The sequence below is a fragment of the Lytechinus variegatus genome, chromosome 19, assembly GCF_018143015.1.
Source record: "Lytechinus variegatus isolate NC3 chromosome 19, Lvar_3.0, whole genome shotgun sequence".
Taxonomy (NCBI): domain Eukaryota; kingdom Metazoa; phylum Echinodermata; class Echinoidea; order Temnopleuroida; family Toxopneustidae; genus Lytechinus; species Lytechinus variegatus.
The window spans coordinates 1141296-1155505 of NC_054758.1; the positions used below are offsets into that span (position 1 = coordinate 1141296).

At 37.1% G+C, this 14210-nt stretch overlaps 1 protein-coding gene across 1 annotated transcript; it reads left to right on the forward strand.

Annotated features, from left to right (window-relative positions):
- The first annotated feature begins 868 nt into the window (after positions 1-868).
- LOC121405989 (sulfotransferase 4A1-like) lies at positions 869-13872 on the forward strand. The gene is made up of 6 exons (XM_041596984.1): positions 869-1224; positions 6188-6402; positions 8478-8604; positions 9402-9496; positions 11124-11238; positions 13533-13872. The coding sequence occupies exons 1-6, from the start codon at positions 882-884 to the stop codon at positions 13646-13648; spliced, it is 1011 nt and encodes a 336-aa protein (XP_041452918.1). The 5' UTR covers positions 869-881; the 3' UTR covers positions 13649-13872.
- Positions 13873-14210: the final 338 nt, after the last annotated feature.

Genomic DNA, 14210 nt, shown 5'->3' on the forward strand with positions numbered 1-14210 from the left:
GGGCGAAGTCTATGAATGGGTTATTATGTCATAATGCACATTTAGACGTTAGGTCGAAGGTAGAGGGCGTTAAGGCGCATTGCGAACATTGAAAAAGACAAAGAAATTCGCCTTAAACACAGATGTAGAGAAATATATATAAGTCCTACATATAGAAGTTAAGGCGGGATGGGGGGGGGGGGGGGCATGGCAGACAGGAGGAGAAAGGGAATGAGAGGGAGAAATATAATGAAAGAGAGTAGTGAGTTCAGAGGATGGATGAAGACAAGGTGATGGAGGAGGGGGCGGGGGGTAACAGTGATAGAGAAGGTGTGGCCGGGGTGGGGGGTGGAGTCAGGTGGAAGGATTTGATAGTAGTACCTCCGAGTAACATTTGCTCTACGGCGAGTCAAAAACAGCTGTTTTATTCATTTTTATTCAAACCATCTATATGTAGCTGTACAAGAAATGTCAAAATGGTTGTTTTTGAGGTATAAAGGATAAAAAGGAGTCAGTTGAGGGGGGGGGGGGTAAAAGGACAATACAAAGAGAGATAACATGATAGAGAGAGGGAGAGAGAAAAAAAGAAGCATTGGGGACAGAAGGGAAGGAGATTAAGGAGAGAGGGGGGGGGGGGGGTAAGCAAAGTGAAACAGTGTATAATAAATTTATAATTTGATGGATTAGGAAAATTAATATATATCAGGAAATATTAGGAAGTGGTGATAACATTTCGTTCATGTGTGTTAACCAGTGAAAAAAAAATTCTTTATGGACAAAAGTTATTCTATTCAATTCAATTAAAATCAACAAGAATGTTGCATGTAATTTGGAATTAATACGATAAGATGATGGGGGTATGATAATTCTGAAGAAAAAAAAAGAGATGCCGAATTGTCTCTATGAGGCATCCATTCTCCATTTATAGACTCAACATCAGCCTCGTGCCAATTTTCAACGGGTGCGAAGACATGCAGCTCCATAGGCCGCTTGCTATACGTACCTACATGGCTAACAAAGAAACGTCTGGTAAGACGTCTACTGTACTGAGGCACCGAGATGTAAACATGGCGCAAGCATCGTCCCCCGAATCTCCCAGCAAATTGGAATTCGAGGATGATTTTATGCATTATTATGTCGTCGATGGGGTCCGTCTGCCGCCATTCTGTAGGGGAAAGATTCAAGATATAATAGAATTTCCCGTAAGGCCGGATGATGTGTGGATTTTGTCATATCCCCGTGCCGGTGAGTTTGTGTGATGCGAAACCTTCGAGTCTGCTTGATGTTTTTAACGTTCGCGTGCATGTGCGAGGTGCCGGTGTCTGTGTGTGTATGATGATGCCGTCCTGTATGCGCTAATGCATGCAATTGTAAATGGCTAATGCACGCAATTGTATGCATGTTTCACGTAGGCAATTGTTTTACATCTTATTTAGATAGCATTGTGTTGAACATACATTGCATTTTTTCAGTCACTGAGTGTCAGATTTATCTACGTCTATAAATTATGAAGTGTTACATGCATGTATTGTGTTATGGTTCAGAGAAATTTATTAGATTTATAACATATTAAAAGTTAACTTAATACTTGAATATTTAATGTTTATTGGCAATTTTTTTTAACAATGATCTGCTCATGAGGAGGGGGGGGGGGGTAAGTTGTTAAGTTAAGTAAGTTTGATGATGATAGGGGCCTAGACCTAGTACCTACTTCATTTGACTTAGGCTATCTGCATGCCATACACGACACCCATCTATATTGCATACTGTACATGTACATTTATTATGTTTGACTTTGTTGAGGTTTATATAAATTTATTGATATGTTCAGATTTACCTTTTTCTCTCTGATTTTGTTGTCTCATTTTATAAGTTGCAGATATTTACATGTACATGTAGAATCTAGTCCATGTAAATACAGAATTGAACCTAATTGCAATTATAATATCAATTTAATGGGCGGTGTTTGGAATAGGAGAGAGAGCGGAGATAGAGGGAGGGAAAGAAAAGAAAGATGGACAAAGATTCTGGATAAAGAAGCAAAGAAAGATAGAGAGAGAGAGAGGGGGGGGGGGGGGGGGGGGGGGCAGAGAATGATGATAAAAATGAGAGTGACAAACTCTAGATAGAGAGAGGAACTTTGGGAGATTGGTATGAATTGTAATGTAGTTATTATTGGTATCATTTATACAAAAAAAAATCATGTTTGATTTATTGACCGCTAATAGTACCTGATTGTCAAAGAATCAATTTTTTGTCAAAGAGTTCAGGTGAAAGGAGAATGAGATGAGGATGATGGATGGGAGAAGAACATGATTAAGATTTAGAAAAGATAGAATTTAGTGCATACATTCGTAATTCCCAAGCTTGGTTATTCCGAAGATTTGTTATTCCGAGGGTTCGTAATTCCGAAGGTTAGTTAGTCCGAAAACGAAATGAGGTTCGTAATTCTGAAGGTTTGTTACTCGAAAACGAAGTGAGGATGGTAATTCTGAAGGTTCGTTAGACCAAAAACGAAATGATTAACGAACCTTATTTCGTTTTTAGACTAACGAACCTTTTTTTTTTTGTCGGATTAACGAACCTTCGGAACATCAAACATTATTTCGTTTTCAGATTATTGAACCTTCGAAATGATGCCACAAATGTTCGGATTAACGAACCCTTTTACGTTTTCGGATTAACGAACATAGAGGTATAGGCAATTTACGTGTTTCGGAATTACGAATCTTTGAAATAAAGAACCTTCAGAATTAGGAAGTGTAACTGAATATAGAAGATGGGGGGGGGGGCAAGTGCATGTATTAATAGGGATAATAGTCTTTGTGCGTGTCACATAGAAGTGTGTGCAAAAAGATCCATTAGCTCTCATATGGTTAAGCTTTGTATAGGGTGCCCTACATGTAGATGCAGGCAAAAAAATACATATTTTATTGAAAGCTACTTTTCACACCTTACTGAAATATGCATCGTTGAATAAAGCTTTAACATTGCAATGAATGGGAATTCCAAGTGCTCCTTTTTGAATTTCCAGTGCACTTCTGAGTATTTCGAAGGCAAAACAGCCCTGATCCTCCATGTAATTAGAACTGCCAATTGGTAAAGATTCATAGTTCAGCTTGATTTATGACTGATAATAAATGGCCCATGTCAAGGAATAGATTATTCTATCATAGAGTTTAAAGGGGAAGTTCACCCTGAAGAAAACTTTGTCGTAAAAATAGCAGAAAAAATATTGGTGATGGTTTGAGGAAAATCTGTTAAAGGGTAAGAAAGTTCTTAGAGTTCAAAATTTGGGATTTGTGACGTCATAAACGAGCAGCTGCCCCATGTGTTATGTAATATAAAATGTATGAATTTCAAATTTTGTATGGTTCCTGATGACTTAATTTTGTTTTCTTTTCATGATCGGGTGTGAAATGATTTGTCTATTGATATACAAAAGTTAACGTGAAAAACATTTTCAATTTTCTGAGAAAATGACATTTCATTGATTTTTTACCATTCGCTATGTAGGAATGCTGCTCGCATATGACGTCACAAATCAAATAATTGAAATTCTAATAACTTTTAAATTATTTGATGAATTTTTCTCAAACCTTCGGCAATATTTTTTATTCTTTTTTCTGCTGCTATTTTTACAATAAACTTTTTGTCAGGGTGAACTTCCCCTTTAAGTGGAAGGAGAATGAAATTAGGATGATGAAGGGAGAGTAGTCTGCAGGCACAGACCCTGTTTGTAATTTGTAATTATTTTTTTGCAGTTAATATGTCCGGAGTTAAGTTAGTATTAGGTAGTTTCGTTGGATGTTTAGTAAATGTAAGGTAGTTGATAAGTGAGTTTAGTTTTATATTAAGTAATTAGGTTTTTGCGATGTAAAACGCTTAGAGACACTTTGTTAGGCACTATTGAATTATTATTATTATTAACAAGTGTGTCTCCATGCAAAGACTAGTATACAAAGCTTGCTGTTTCAGTTGAGCATAGTTTTTAATACCCCTTTTCACCCCCCCCCCCCCCTCCTTTTTTTTAATGTTGGTCTCAACCTTTGCTTTTTGAATAGATCTGTAGAATGATTTGTATGATATTTGTATTCATTATATTCATAGACTTGACTCCTCAGTTCTCATTATGGTTTTCAATTGATTCTCAATTCAAAACTAATTTTCATACAAATGGGCAATTTCAGTTCAGTTTAGGAATAAGAACCTAGCGATGAGAGAGGGGGAAGAGAAATAAAGAAAGGGAGAGAGAGAACAAAAAAGGAGAAACTAATTGGCAATTTCAGTTCAGTTTAGTTTAAGAACCTAATGACGAGAGAGGGTAAGAGAAATAGAAGAGAGAGAGTGAGAGGTAAAAGAGAGAGCTAGAGAGAATTTGGAAACAGCAATGGGTGTCAAGTTGCAGTAGTACTGCTTATAATTCTTCATATAGTAGCACTAATGTCATCAGTATAGTACAGTGGCCGTTATTGACATTCATGGGAATGCATGTTGGCCTGTGTATTACTGCCACTAATGTCTTAATTGGCATCCAGTTAATTTTAATTACATTGTACCCAGATGCAGTTTAGAGGCTTTATACGAACAGTACATTAATGTTTTGGGGTGAAAATCTATGGTATGCATACTGTATGTACATACATGTACATGTTGTGTGTACAGGTGGTTACTAGTAGTTCATTGTGTACAGGAACATATGTTTTCAGATGTGAAATACATTTTTTTTCTTATTTTTATACAAAAACAAGAAAATTATAACTGTATTTAGGTATTACATGTAAGTCAGAGCTGTTTCTTTTTAGTGTTATAAGCTTTTAATATGTACTTTAGCAAATGAGCTATGGTATAGAAGCGTGCATGTACATAATTTTATGGTGAAAGAAAGCAGAAATGTCCAGATCATTTTCACATTGTCTACAGGCATTTGGTCAGATAATCTACATGTACATGTATGTCACATTCGCTATTAAAATCTATGTTGTGTAATTGCTGTTTGATGTACTGCAGTTGATTTGATACCCGTATAGTCTAATCCCCAGTCTTTCTATTTTCCAATTTGTCTTTTTGTCGTCAAATTAAAAAATACACTTACATGTACATGTATATGGTCTATAAAATGGTGTTAGACCTACATGTAGTGAATAGTCACAAAGTGGCTACATGTACATGTATAGCCAAACTGGAGATCAGACAAATAGTAAATGAGCTAAGTGACAATTATTCCAAATTCGCTATGTGGGGACGTCATGGTCTAGTGGTTATAACTCTCTTGGGACATGGGTTCGAGTCCCGGCCATGGCGTGTTTTCTTTCAGTAAGAAATTCCCTGAATGCTTGAGGGCCTAGGTAGTGCAGCTGTAAAGCCGGGGTAATATCAGCAGAGTTTGTATCCTCAGACAAAAAAGCTCCATTAAAATCCAGCTATTATTATTACTGCAAACTGGGTACTGATCATCAATTAACCCACCCCTTCCCCCCCGCCCCACAAAAAATGATTATAAAATAATGTCCTGAAAGCAAGATGAAGTTTCCATCTCTGTATTATAATCAGACACAGGAAAGGTTTGTAATTTCTCTCCATACTGCAAGGTCATGTATGCTTGAGTCTAACTGACCATACTACTTCTGACTTGAACATTAGAAACCCCAAGGAAACTGTGTTTGGTATTTCATCATACCACCCTTTAAAAAAAATGCAACGCTCTCCCTCGCTCGCTATCTTTTTTCTCTCATTCTATATAAATGCAGAAATAAAATAAAAATGAGCTATCAGGTCATTATCAGAGGGAGAATGGTGTGTTAAAGATCATATTTGCTCTAAAAGTTGTTCTATATTCACATAAAAAGAATGCTTTAAAATGCATACAATGCAATAATGTACATAGAACATGGAATGTGCATTCACTAGGCTTCAAGGGGAGAAAAAAAGTTGTCAAACAAAAAAAAATCCAGCTTATTTTGCAGCACACTTGTTCATTTTGTTTTTTACATTGTCTTATTCAGTACTTTTACATAATATTTGTGTAAATTTTCTAATGCATCATAATGTGACATCGCAAACATGAAAAAAACAGTAAATGATTGAATAGATTGATGCATAAATGAATGAATGGATGAATGAATGAATGAACCCCCAAATCTTAACACTCCACATTCTCCACAATCAAGAACATACAATATTAAAACTTCATTTGTTTTATTCTCAGGAGTGTGGGTCCAAGACCTGATCTATCTCCTGCTCCAAGGAGGCAATCTCCAGGAAACCAGTATCAGCTTGGAGACCGTCGAAGATGCCATCCCTTTCCTAGAAGGACCTAGTCCTGGACTAGAGACGATCAAAGATCTCCCGTCGCCACGTTATATCAAATCACATCTCCCATTCCAACTACTACCACAAGGAGTACAGGAGAAGCAGTGCAAGGTAAGGTCAAAGGTCATTAATTTCATAGAATGTCAAAGGTCATTGGTTTCCTAGAAGGTCCTAGTCCTGGACTAGAGACTATCAAAGATCTACCATCACCGTGTTATCAAATCACACCTATTCCAACTACTACCACAAGGAGTACAGAAGAAGCAGTGCAAGGTAAGGTCAAAGGTCATTAATTTCATAGAATGTCAAAGGTCATTGGTTTCCTAGAAGGACCTACATGTAGTCCTTGACTAGGAACGATCAAAGATCTACCGTCTCCATGTTATATCAAACCACATCTCCCATTCCAACTGTACTGCTGTGCAAGTACTGTAAACAAGATCTTCTGAAGATATGAATGTAGAATTCATTCAGTGAAATTATGCAATATGTGAAAACAGAAAGCATGGCTATTTGAATATTATTATTGAATGCATGCAGAAATCTTGTTTAATCTTCATGTGGGTGAAATACATATAGATCTCTCTCTTCCCCTCTCTCCCCCACTGAGGTGATATACATGTACATGTACATAGCGAGAAACCGTATGGATGTAGATGTAATGTGTTCATTCTACGACTTCCACCATACCGTTCATATGGTTCATTATTATTATAGAATGGATGAGAAAATCCCTGCAATCTGATTGGTTGAGAGCTATGCAAGAATTTTTACTGGGCTGCACGAACGATATCCCGATAATCAAAACGATATCCACTGTAAACAAGCTATCGCCCGAAAAGGTCATTGTGATGTCATCGCGCATGTACTGTTACGCTTGTTTACGTCAAAATTTTGAATTTTCGATCAAGGCAGAATGAATCAAATAAAGTTTGCAAAATGATCTGTAAGTACAAATACGGTACCGTAATTGTCATTGGGGTAAAAACTGCCCGCATACTTGTCTTGTTAGTTGAGAAGTCCAGACATACGATCTAATGTTAGATCTACTGCCCTGGGCTGGCTGTGCACAGCCAAATCTCCACTGCACTGCAGGCCCAGGCAGCTGCAAGCGCTGGCCCCCGGCGCGGCCCGGGCATACACACACAGCTATTGGAGGACGGAGGCTGGCTCAAGATCTTGTCAATGCAAAGCTGTATTTTGCATTTTTGGTATAACAATGCCTTTGTGCCAACATATTATCCAGTTAAGCCCATATTTATGTTGTCCAGGGTTATCAAAGTGTCTGCATTACATTTTGGAATTTTCATGCATCCGGTAAATAAATCATGCGTCCGGTAAAAAAAAATAATGCGTCCGGTAAAAAAAAATAATGCGTCCGGTAAATTGAATTAGTCATTGACTTTTGTATTTTATTCAATAAATTATTTCCATTCTATATACAACAGATGATGCATGGGTTTCTTTCGTGGGTCAGTGGAACTGTGTGCACGCGGTAACTTTGGCATTATGGTCTAAACCTTGTGCACACAGTTCCTACTGATCCACTCTAACCTATGCATCATTTGTATACTGTCTTTCTCTCTCTCTCAGGTGAAATACATAGCTAGAAACCTTGAGGATGTGATGTGCTCATTCTATGACTTCATACAGTCAATGGAACTTCCCCCAGTTATAATAGCTCTTTGATGCATCATTACCAACCCTCAAGAAATTTACGTTCCTCATCATCTAATCTCTTACAAATTCCAGTTGCTAAGAAATCATGCAGGGAGCGGGCCTTTGCTCGCAGGACCTAGCCTATGGAATTCTCTCCCACACAGTTTGAAAACCCAGACTTCAGTGACAACCTTCAAGGGCAACCTGAAAACATACCAGTATAAAAGTGTTTTTTGATAGACATTGCCTTATTGTTCAGACATGTATATGTGAATAGTTTTTGTTGTTCTGCTCTGAAGCGCCTTGAGCATCTAATCAAGATGGAAAGTGCGCTATATAAATTTTATGTATTATTATTTTATTATTACTTCCATTGTACTGTTCGTATGGGTCACTCTCTCTGTCTCTCTTTCTCTCAGGTGATATACATAGCTAGAAACCCTAAGGATGTCATGTGCTCATTCTATGACTTCCACCATACCGTTCGTATGGGTCACTCTCTCTGTCTCTCTCTCTCTTTCTCTCAGGTGATATACATAGCTAGAAACCCTAAGGATGTCATGTGCTCATTCTATGACTTCCATCGTACCGTTCGTATGGTGCATTACAAGGGAACTTTCAACCAATTCTTCTACAGATTCGTCAACAACAAATGTGAGTTATAGTCAATCCACTCTTTGAATGCAAGTAAAAAATTAGTCATTTGTGGTATATATGTTTATATATATAATTTTTTGTATGGTTTTGATTCTCCTATAAGGAGATGCCTAAGACATAGTGGTATTCATTGAGGCTAACCAGGAACCCCCTATTTTTATTCATAAAATTCCATATATATGAGTTTTAATAAAAAATTTTGATCTAGATTTGAAATAGAGCCAAAACAAGATTTTGGAAAATGTCCACTTTTGCTTGGAATTGCCACTCTCCATCCAGGTGTAGTAAATGGGTACTGGCCCGGTAGGAAGAAATTTGAGCAGTTGATAAAAGTAGCCATGCTAAAGCCCCTTTCACATTTACTGGTGCAATTGCTTACAACCGTTATATTGTGCGACATATATTGTGACCAAATGATCGCAAGGGCGATTGTGAAAGCCCCTTAAAGCTGGGATAATAGTATGCCGCGCTTAGAAACATATTGCATATTTTGTTTAACAAATTTTCGGCATTACTCCTATTTGTTTAAGATCAGTGTGCTCGATCTCCTATAAAAAAAAGCCTCTTAATTTACTATATTGCATATTATAATTATTATTATTGAGTAATTACTTTGCATGAAAACGGATTTCAGACCACCTACTTTTTTTTATTTATGTTTTTATTGATAAATCATCAACATACAAATCATTTACATCAAATTCCACTATAAAAGTTACATAAAAAAAATAAAAGATAAGTTCTCATGATGAATCAAATTTCTAGTCTTTCTTTCTTTATGTCTTTTTTCTCAGTGGGATACGGCTCTTACTTTGATCACGTTCTGACATTCTGGAAGAATAGACATCACGAGAATGTTCTCTTCTTGAAATATGAAGATGTTAAAAAGGTAAGACTTGGTTCTGTAAGTCCTAAGTCCTATAGCATAATCCTCTAGATTTGACGCGTTGTGGTCTAGTGGTTCTGACTCTCACCTTTCAAACAGAGGGTCGTGGGTTCGAATCCTAACCATGGCTTGTTTTCCTTCAGCAAGAATTTTATCCGCACAGTGCTGCACTCGACCCAGGTGAAGTGAATGGTACCCAGCAGGATTAATTCCTTGCATGCGCTGAGCGCCAGTGATGGTAGCTTGAGCTAAAGCCAGGGTAATAAGAGCAGCGCTTTGGATCCCCAGGCAAAAGGCGCTTTATAAATACTGCTATTATTATTATATTAATCTGATTTTCATTAACTTATTGCTAGCTTTATTGAGAATTTTGTTCTTTGAATTTTCAGAGATAAAATGTTGCTCTGCAAATTGTTTAGATTGATATGTTTCAAAATCATACAGATTAAAGATAAATTAGAGAGAAAAAACAAATTATACAGACTTTCCATGTTGCAAGATGGTGCTGTATGTGCTAATGTTGTGAATTATCATCATTATTATCATCAAACAATGATCATCATTGCCATGCACTGTCATGGTCCTCCTCATCATCACCATCATCATCATCATCATCATCATCATCATCATCACCATCATCATAATCATCATCATCATCACCATCATCATCATAATCATCATTATCATCATCATCATCGTGCTCATCATCATCAGTCATCACTCATCATCACCATCATCATCCTCATCATGCTCATCATCATCACCATCATCATCATCATCATCATCCTCATCATCCTCATCATCCTCATCATCATCATCACCATCATCATCATAATCATCATTATCATCATCGTGCTCATCATCATCAGTCATCACTCATCATCACCATCATCATCATAATCATCATCATCATCATCCTCATCATCCTCATCATGCTCATCATCATCACCATCATCACCATCATCACCATCATAATCATCATCATTATCATCCTCACCATCATAATCATCATCATCATCCTCATCATGCTCATCATCATCATCATAATCATCATCATCATCATCAATCATTATCATCATCATCATCGTGCTCATCATCATCAGTCATCACTCATCATCATCATCACCATCATAATCATCATCATCATTATCATCCTCATCATGCTCATCATCACCATCATCATCCTCATCATGCTCATCATCATCAGTCATCACTCATCATCACCATGATCATCCTCATCATGCTCATCATCATCACCATCATCATCAATCATCATCATCATAATCATCATCATCATCATCGTGCTCATCATCATCAGTCATCACTCATCATCACCATCATAATCATCATCATCATCATCCTCATCATGCTCATCATCACCATCATCATCATAATCATCATAATCATCATCATCATCGTGCTCACCATCATCAGTCATCACTCATCATCAGCATCGTATTTTGTTGAGCACAGAAAGGCTCTTTTTCTTTTCACCACCCATCATGATTTTCTCCAAACTTCTCCCAATGATAAGGTTATGAACTGCTGGGAGGACAGTTCATTCGCACCAAAGTGTGTACCTGGGTAAATGAGACATTATTATTACATGTATTTGTATTTTCTATCACAGGATTTTCCAGCGGCGGTGATTCAGGTTGCCAATTTCCTTGACAAACCTCTCGGTGAAAGAGCGATCAAAGCTATAAACAACTATTGGGATGATGAACCGCTTTATAACAGAAAAGGTAAGTCATTTGGAAATGTTCTTCTTGCTTGCTCTCCAATCGCTTTGCACATATTCTGATGTTTTATTTACATCATCATACAGTTTGATTTTTTCTGTATTTTCATGCCCAATCAGGGTTCCCACGGTCATGGAAAATCCTGGAAAACTTTGTGGTCCTGGAAAGTCGGGGAAAAGTCAGGGAATTTGGAAAAATTGTAAAAAGTCATGGAATTGCATTTACCTCGTGGCTATGGCAGCTTTCCATTTTGTCGTGTCTCGCAAAGTTCTCTCATACTTAATTATACTCTGCTGTGTCTGATTTTGGAAACCGTGCCAGAAAGCTAGTCATGAAAAGCAGCAATTTAGTCATGGAAAAGTCATGGAATTCTGTTTTCAAATTTCTTTGGGAACCCTGCCAATATGAGACAAACACTTCATGCATTTATGAACAATACAACTTTGAATTTGATTCATAATAGGACAACCATGCTTATTTGACCATTGGCTCATTAGCATTCCCTTGTAATCTTTGTAAAGTTTCTGTCACTGTTCCCTGAAGTGAGAGTGGATTCAGATGCAAGTTTCTCTGCAAATATTTATTGTGTGCAGAGCTGCCAAGTTGTATTTTGCATTTTCAGTATTCTTATCCCCCAAAATCAGTATTTTGACCAAAAAATCTGTATTTTTACCATGAGATAAATATGCATGCATAATGGCAAAGTTCGATCACTTCTTACATTATTTTGCGCCCCACACCGTCGCACACGAGACCGAAAGCTTCAGTCTAGATTTTGGTTGTTCCGCTGAACTGCGTTGGCTGACTCACCAATACATAGACTGAAGAATTTGGAGGCCCGTACGTACAGACAACGTATTAGCAGTAACGTTAGATCTAACATTCGACGGTAACCTGGTTTTTTTTCCGATCGTTTTTTTGCACATAAAATCATAAAATATCACATTATGAAAAAGAAATTGCATCCATATTTACGGAAAAATGTATGAAATTCAGAAATATCGTACCTTAGACCGCAGTTACGGCTAATTCGTTTCAAATTATGATCGAAACATCGTCATCTTCGATCCTTCCGTCGGTCAACGTAAGTTGCCATCTTGGATGACGTCATCATCCTTACAGACGTATTTACCAGTCGCAAAATATCGCGATTTGAGCCGCTGCTTTGCGCTTGTAAACTACGTGCGTGCGCTCGGAACTTGTCACCCGCATTGATTAGCCAGGATATCGAAAATTCTAATCGGAAAGCCTTGATGAAAGCATAACTCATTGAACGTAGAGGGCAGCAACACACGGAATACCTTTTCTTCTCTAATTTGTTTTTTCCCGTATTTTATCATGAAAAAGCGTACTGCCGTATTTTAAATTGATTTCCGTATGAAATACGGAAAAATCGTACTACTTGGCAGCTCTGTGTGTGTAATCTGCCATGCATGAATAATTCGCAAAGCTGTTGGTCTCAAATTAAAGAAGAAATTCTGCTGTTACCATAAGTATAAAATGCATAGTAAAAAAGATATTCAATGCTTAAATCTTTTTCTGAAAACCGTTTTCCTTTTTTTTGTGGGGCGCACTGTATGTTGATACATACAGAAGTTAGCAGGTTAGGAAAGCACCATCCATAGAACAACTTTAAATAAAAGCTCAAAACACATCTATTTAAATAAGCTTTTTAGGAGTCCTAAATAATGCAGTAGAATATAAACTTTATGGACTAGTTTCTGCACTCTATAAATTCATATATTATTACTATTATTTTTTATTATTTTTAAACATATATTTATGTTCAAAGGGCAGTTTAAAAATATAAAAGGGGTATTGGTCCCTTGCTCCCCCTTCTGGGCAGTCACTGGTATACTTTATAACAAATATTACATACAGATAAGTGGAAATGCTGTGTATGCTAGGTTTCTTTAGATAGGTGCACCACTGAGGGACAATTGCCCAGAGTGCACCCTCTGAAGATACTGAGCTTTCACTGCATTTGCTTTTACACATGACAGAGCAAGTGCATTATTTGTTTTATAAAATAGCAACACAGAAACACAAGTCTTTAAAAATCCCAGTACATTTCTGTTGGACTTCTACTGTAACCATAGCACTGGTCTACTGGATTGAGCATCTTGCACGCGCGGTCCGCATCCAAAACCGAAAAAACCCCCTTTAAATGCGTGTTTTGCATCACGGGTGTGTACAGCAATATATTTGACTGCCCCACCGGGTAATAATACACCTCTTTTATAAAGATGTATGCACTATGCTGCAGCATAATCATATTTTCTTGATTTTTTTTTCAGAGGATCGGGTTGGTTTTTGGCGATACTACTTCACGGTTCACATGAACGATAAGATGAACAAACTCTTACCTGACAAACTCAAGGATGCAGACATGGAGTTTGACTACACGATATAAGATGAGCGCCCCCCTATCAATGTGTCACCACCGTACAGTATCCTGCGTTATTCTGTGTGAATGTTTTAACCCATAATGTTGCAATCACTGTTGTCAGCCATTGCCGTGCTGGTCTTATTCAGCTGTTTATTTACCAACAGTGAAATAGTTTCAAATTAAAGGTCAAGTCGTCCCAAGAAAAATGTTGATTTGAATAAATAGACAAAAATCAAACTAGCGTAACGCCTAAAATTTCATCAAAATCGGATGTAAAATAAGAAAGTTATACTTTTTTGAAGTTTTGCTTATTTTTCACAAAACAGTGATATGCACAACTCAGTGATATGCAAATGAGACAGTCAATGATGTCCCTCACTCACTATTTCTTTTGTTTTTTTTATTGTTTTAATTGTACAATATTCAATTTCTAACAGATTTGACAAAAAGGACCAACTTGACTGAACCATATATCAAACAATGCTAATTCCACATCTTCGTGGAGGAATTAATCATTGTTTCACTTGACAATTAGGAACAAATTTGAATGTTTCATATTTCTCACAATAAAATACAAATGTAATGG

What these genes read in the sequence shown, in the direction of transcription:
- LOC121405989 (XM_041596984.1), top strand. Translation starts at nt 882, where the DNA reads ATGAGGCATCCATTCTCCATTTATAGACTCAACATCAGCCTCGTGCCA. An exon ending in TTTGTCATATCCCCGTGCCG is followed by an intron (nt 1,225 to 6,187) that starts GTGAGTTTGTGT and finishes TTTTATTCTCAG; the next exon opens with GAGTGTGGGTCCAAGACCTG. An exon ending in TACAGGAGAAGCAGTGCAAG is followed by an intron (nt 6,403 to 8,477) that starts GTAAGGTCAAAG and finishes TCTTTCTCTCAG; the next exon opens with GTGATATACATAGCTAGAAA.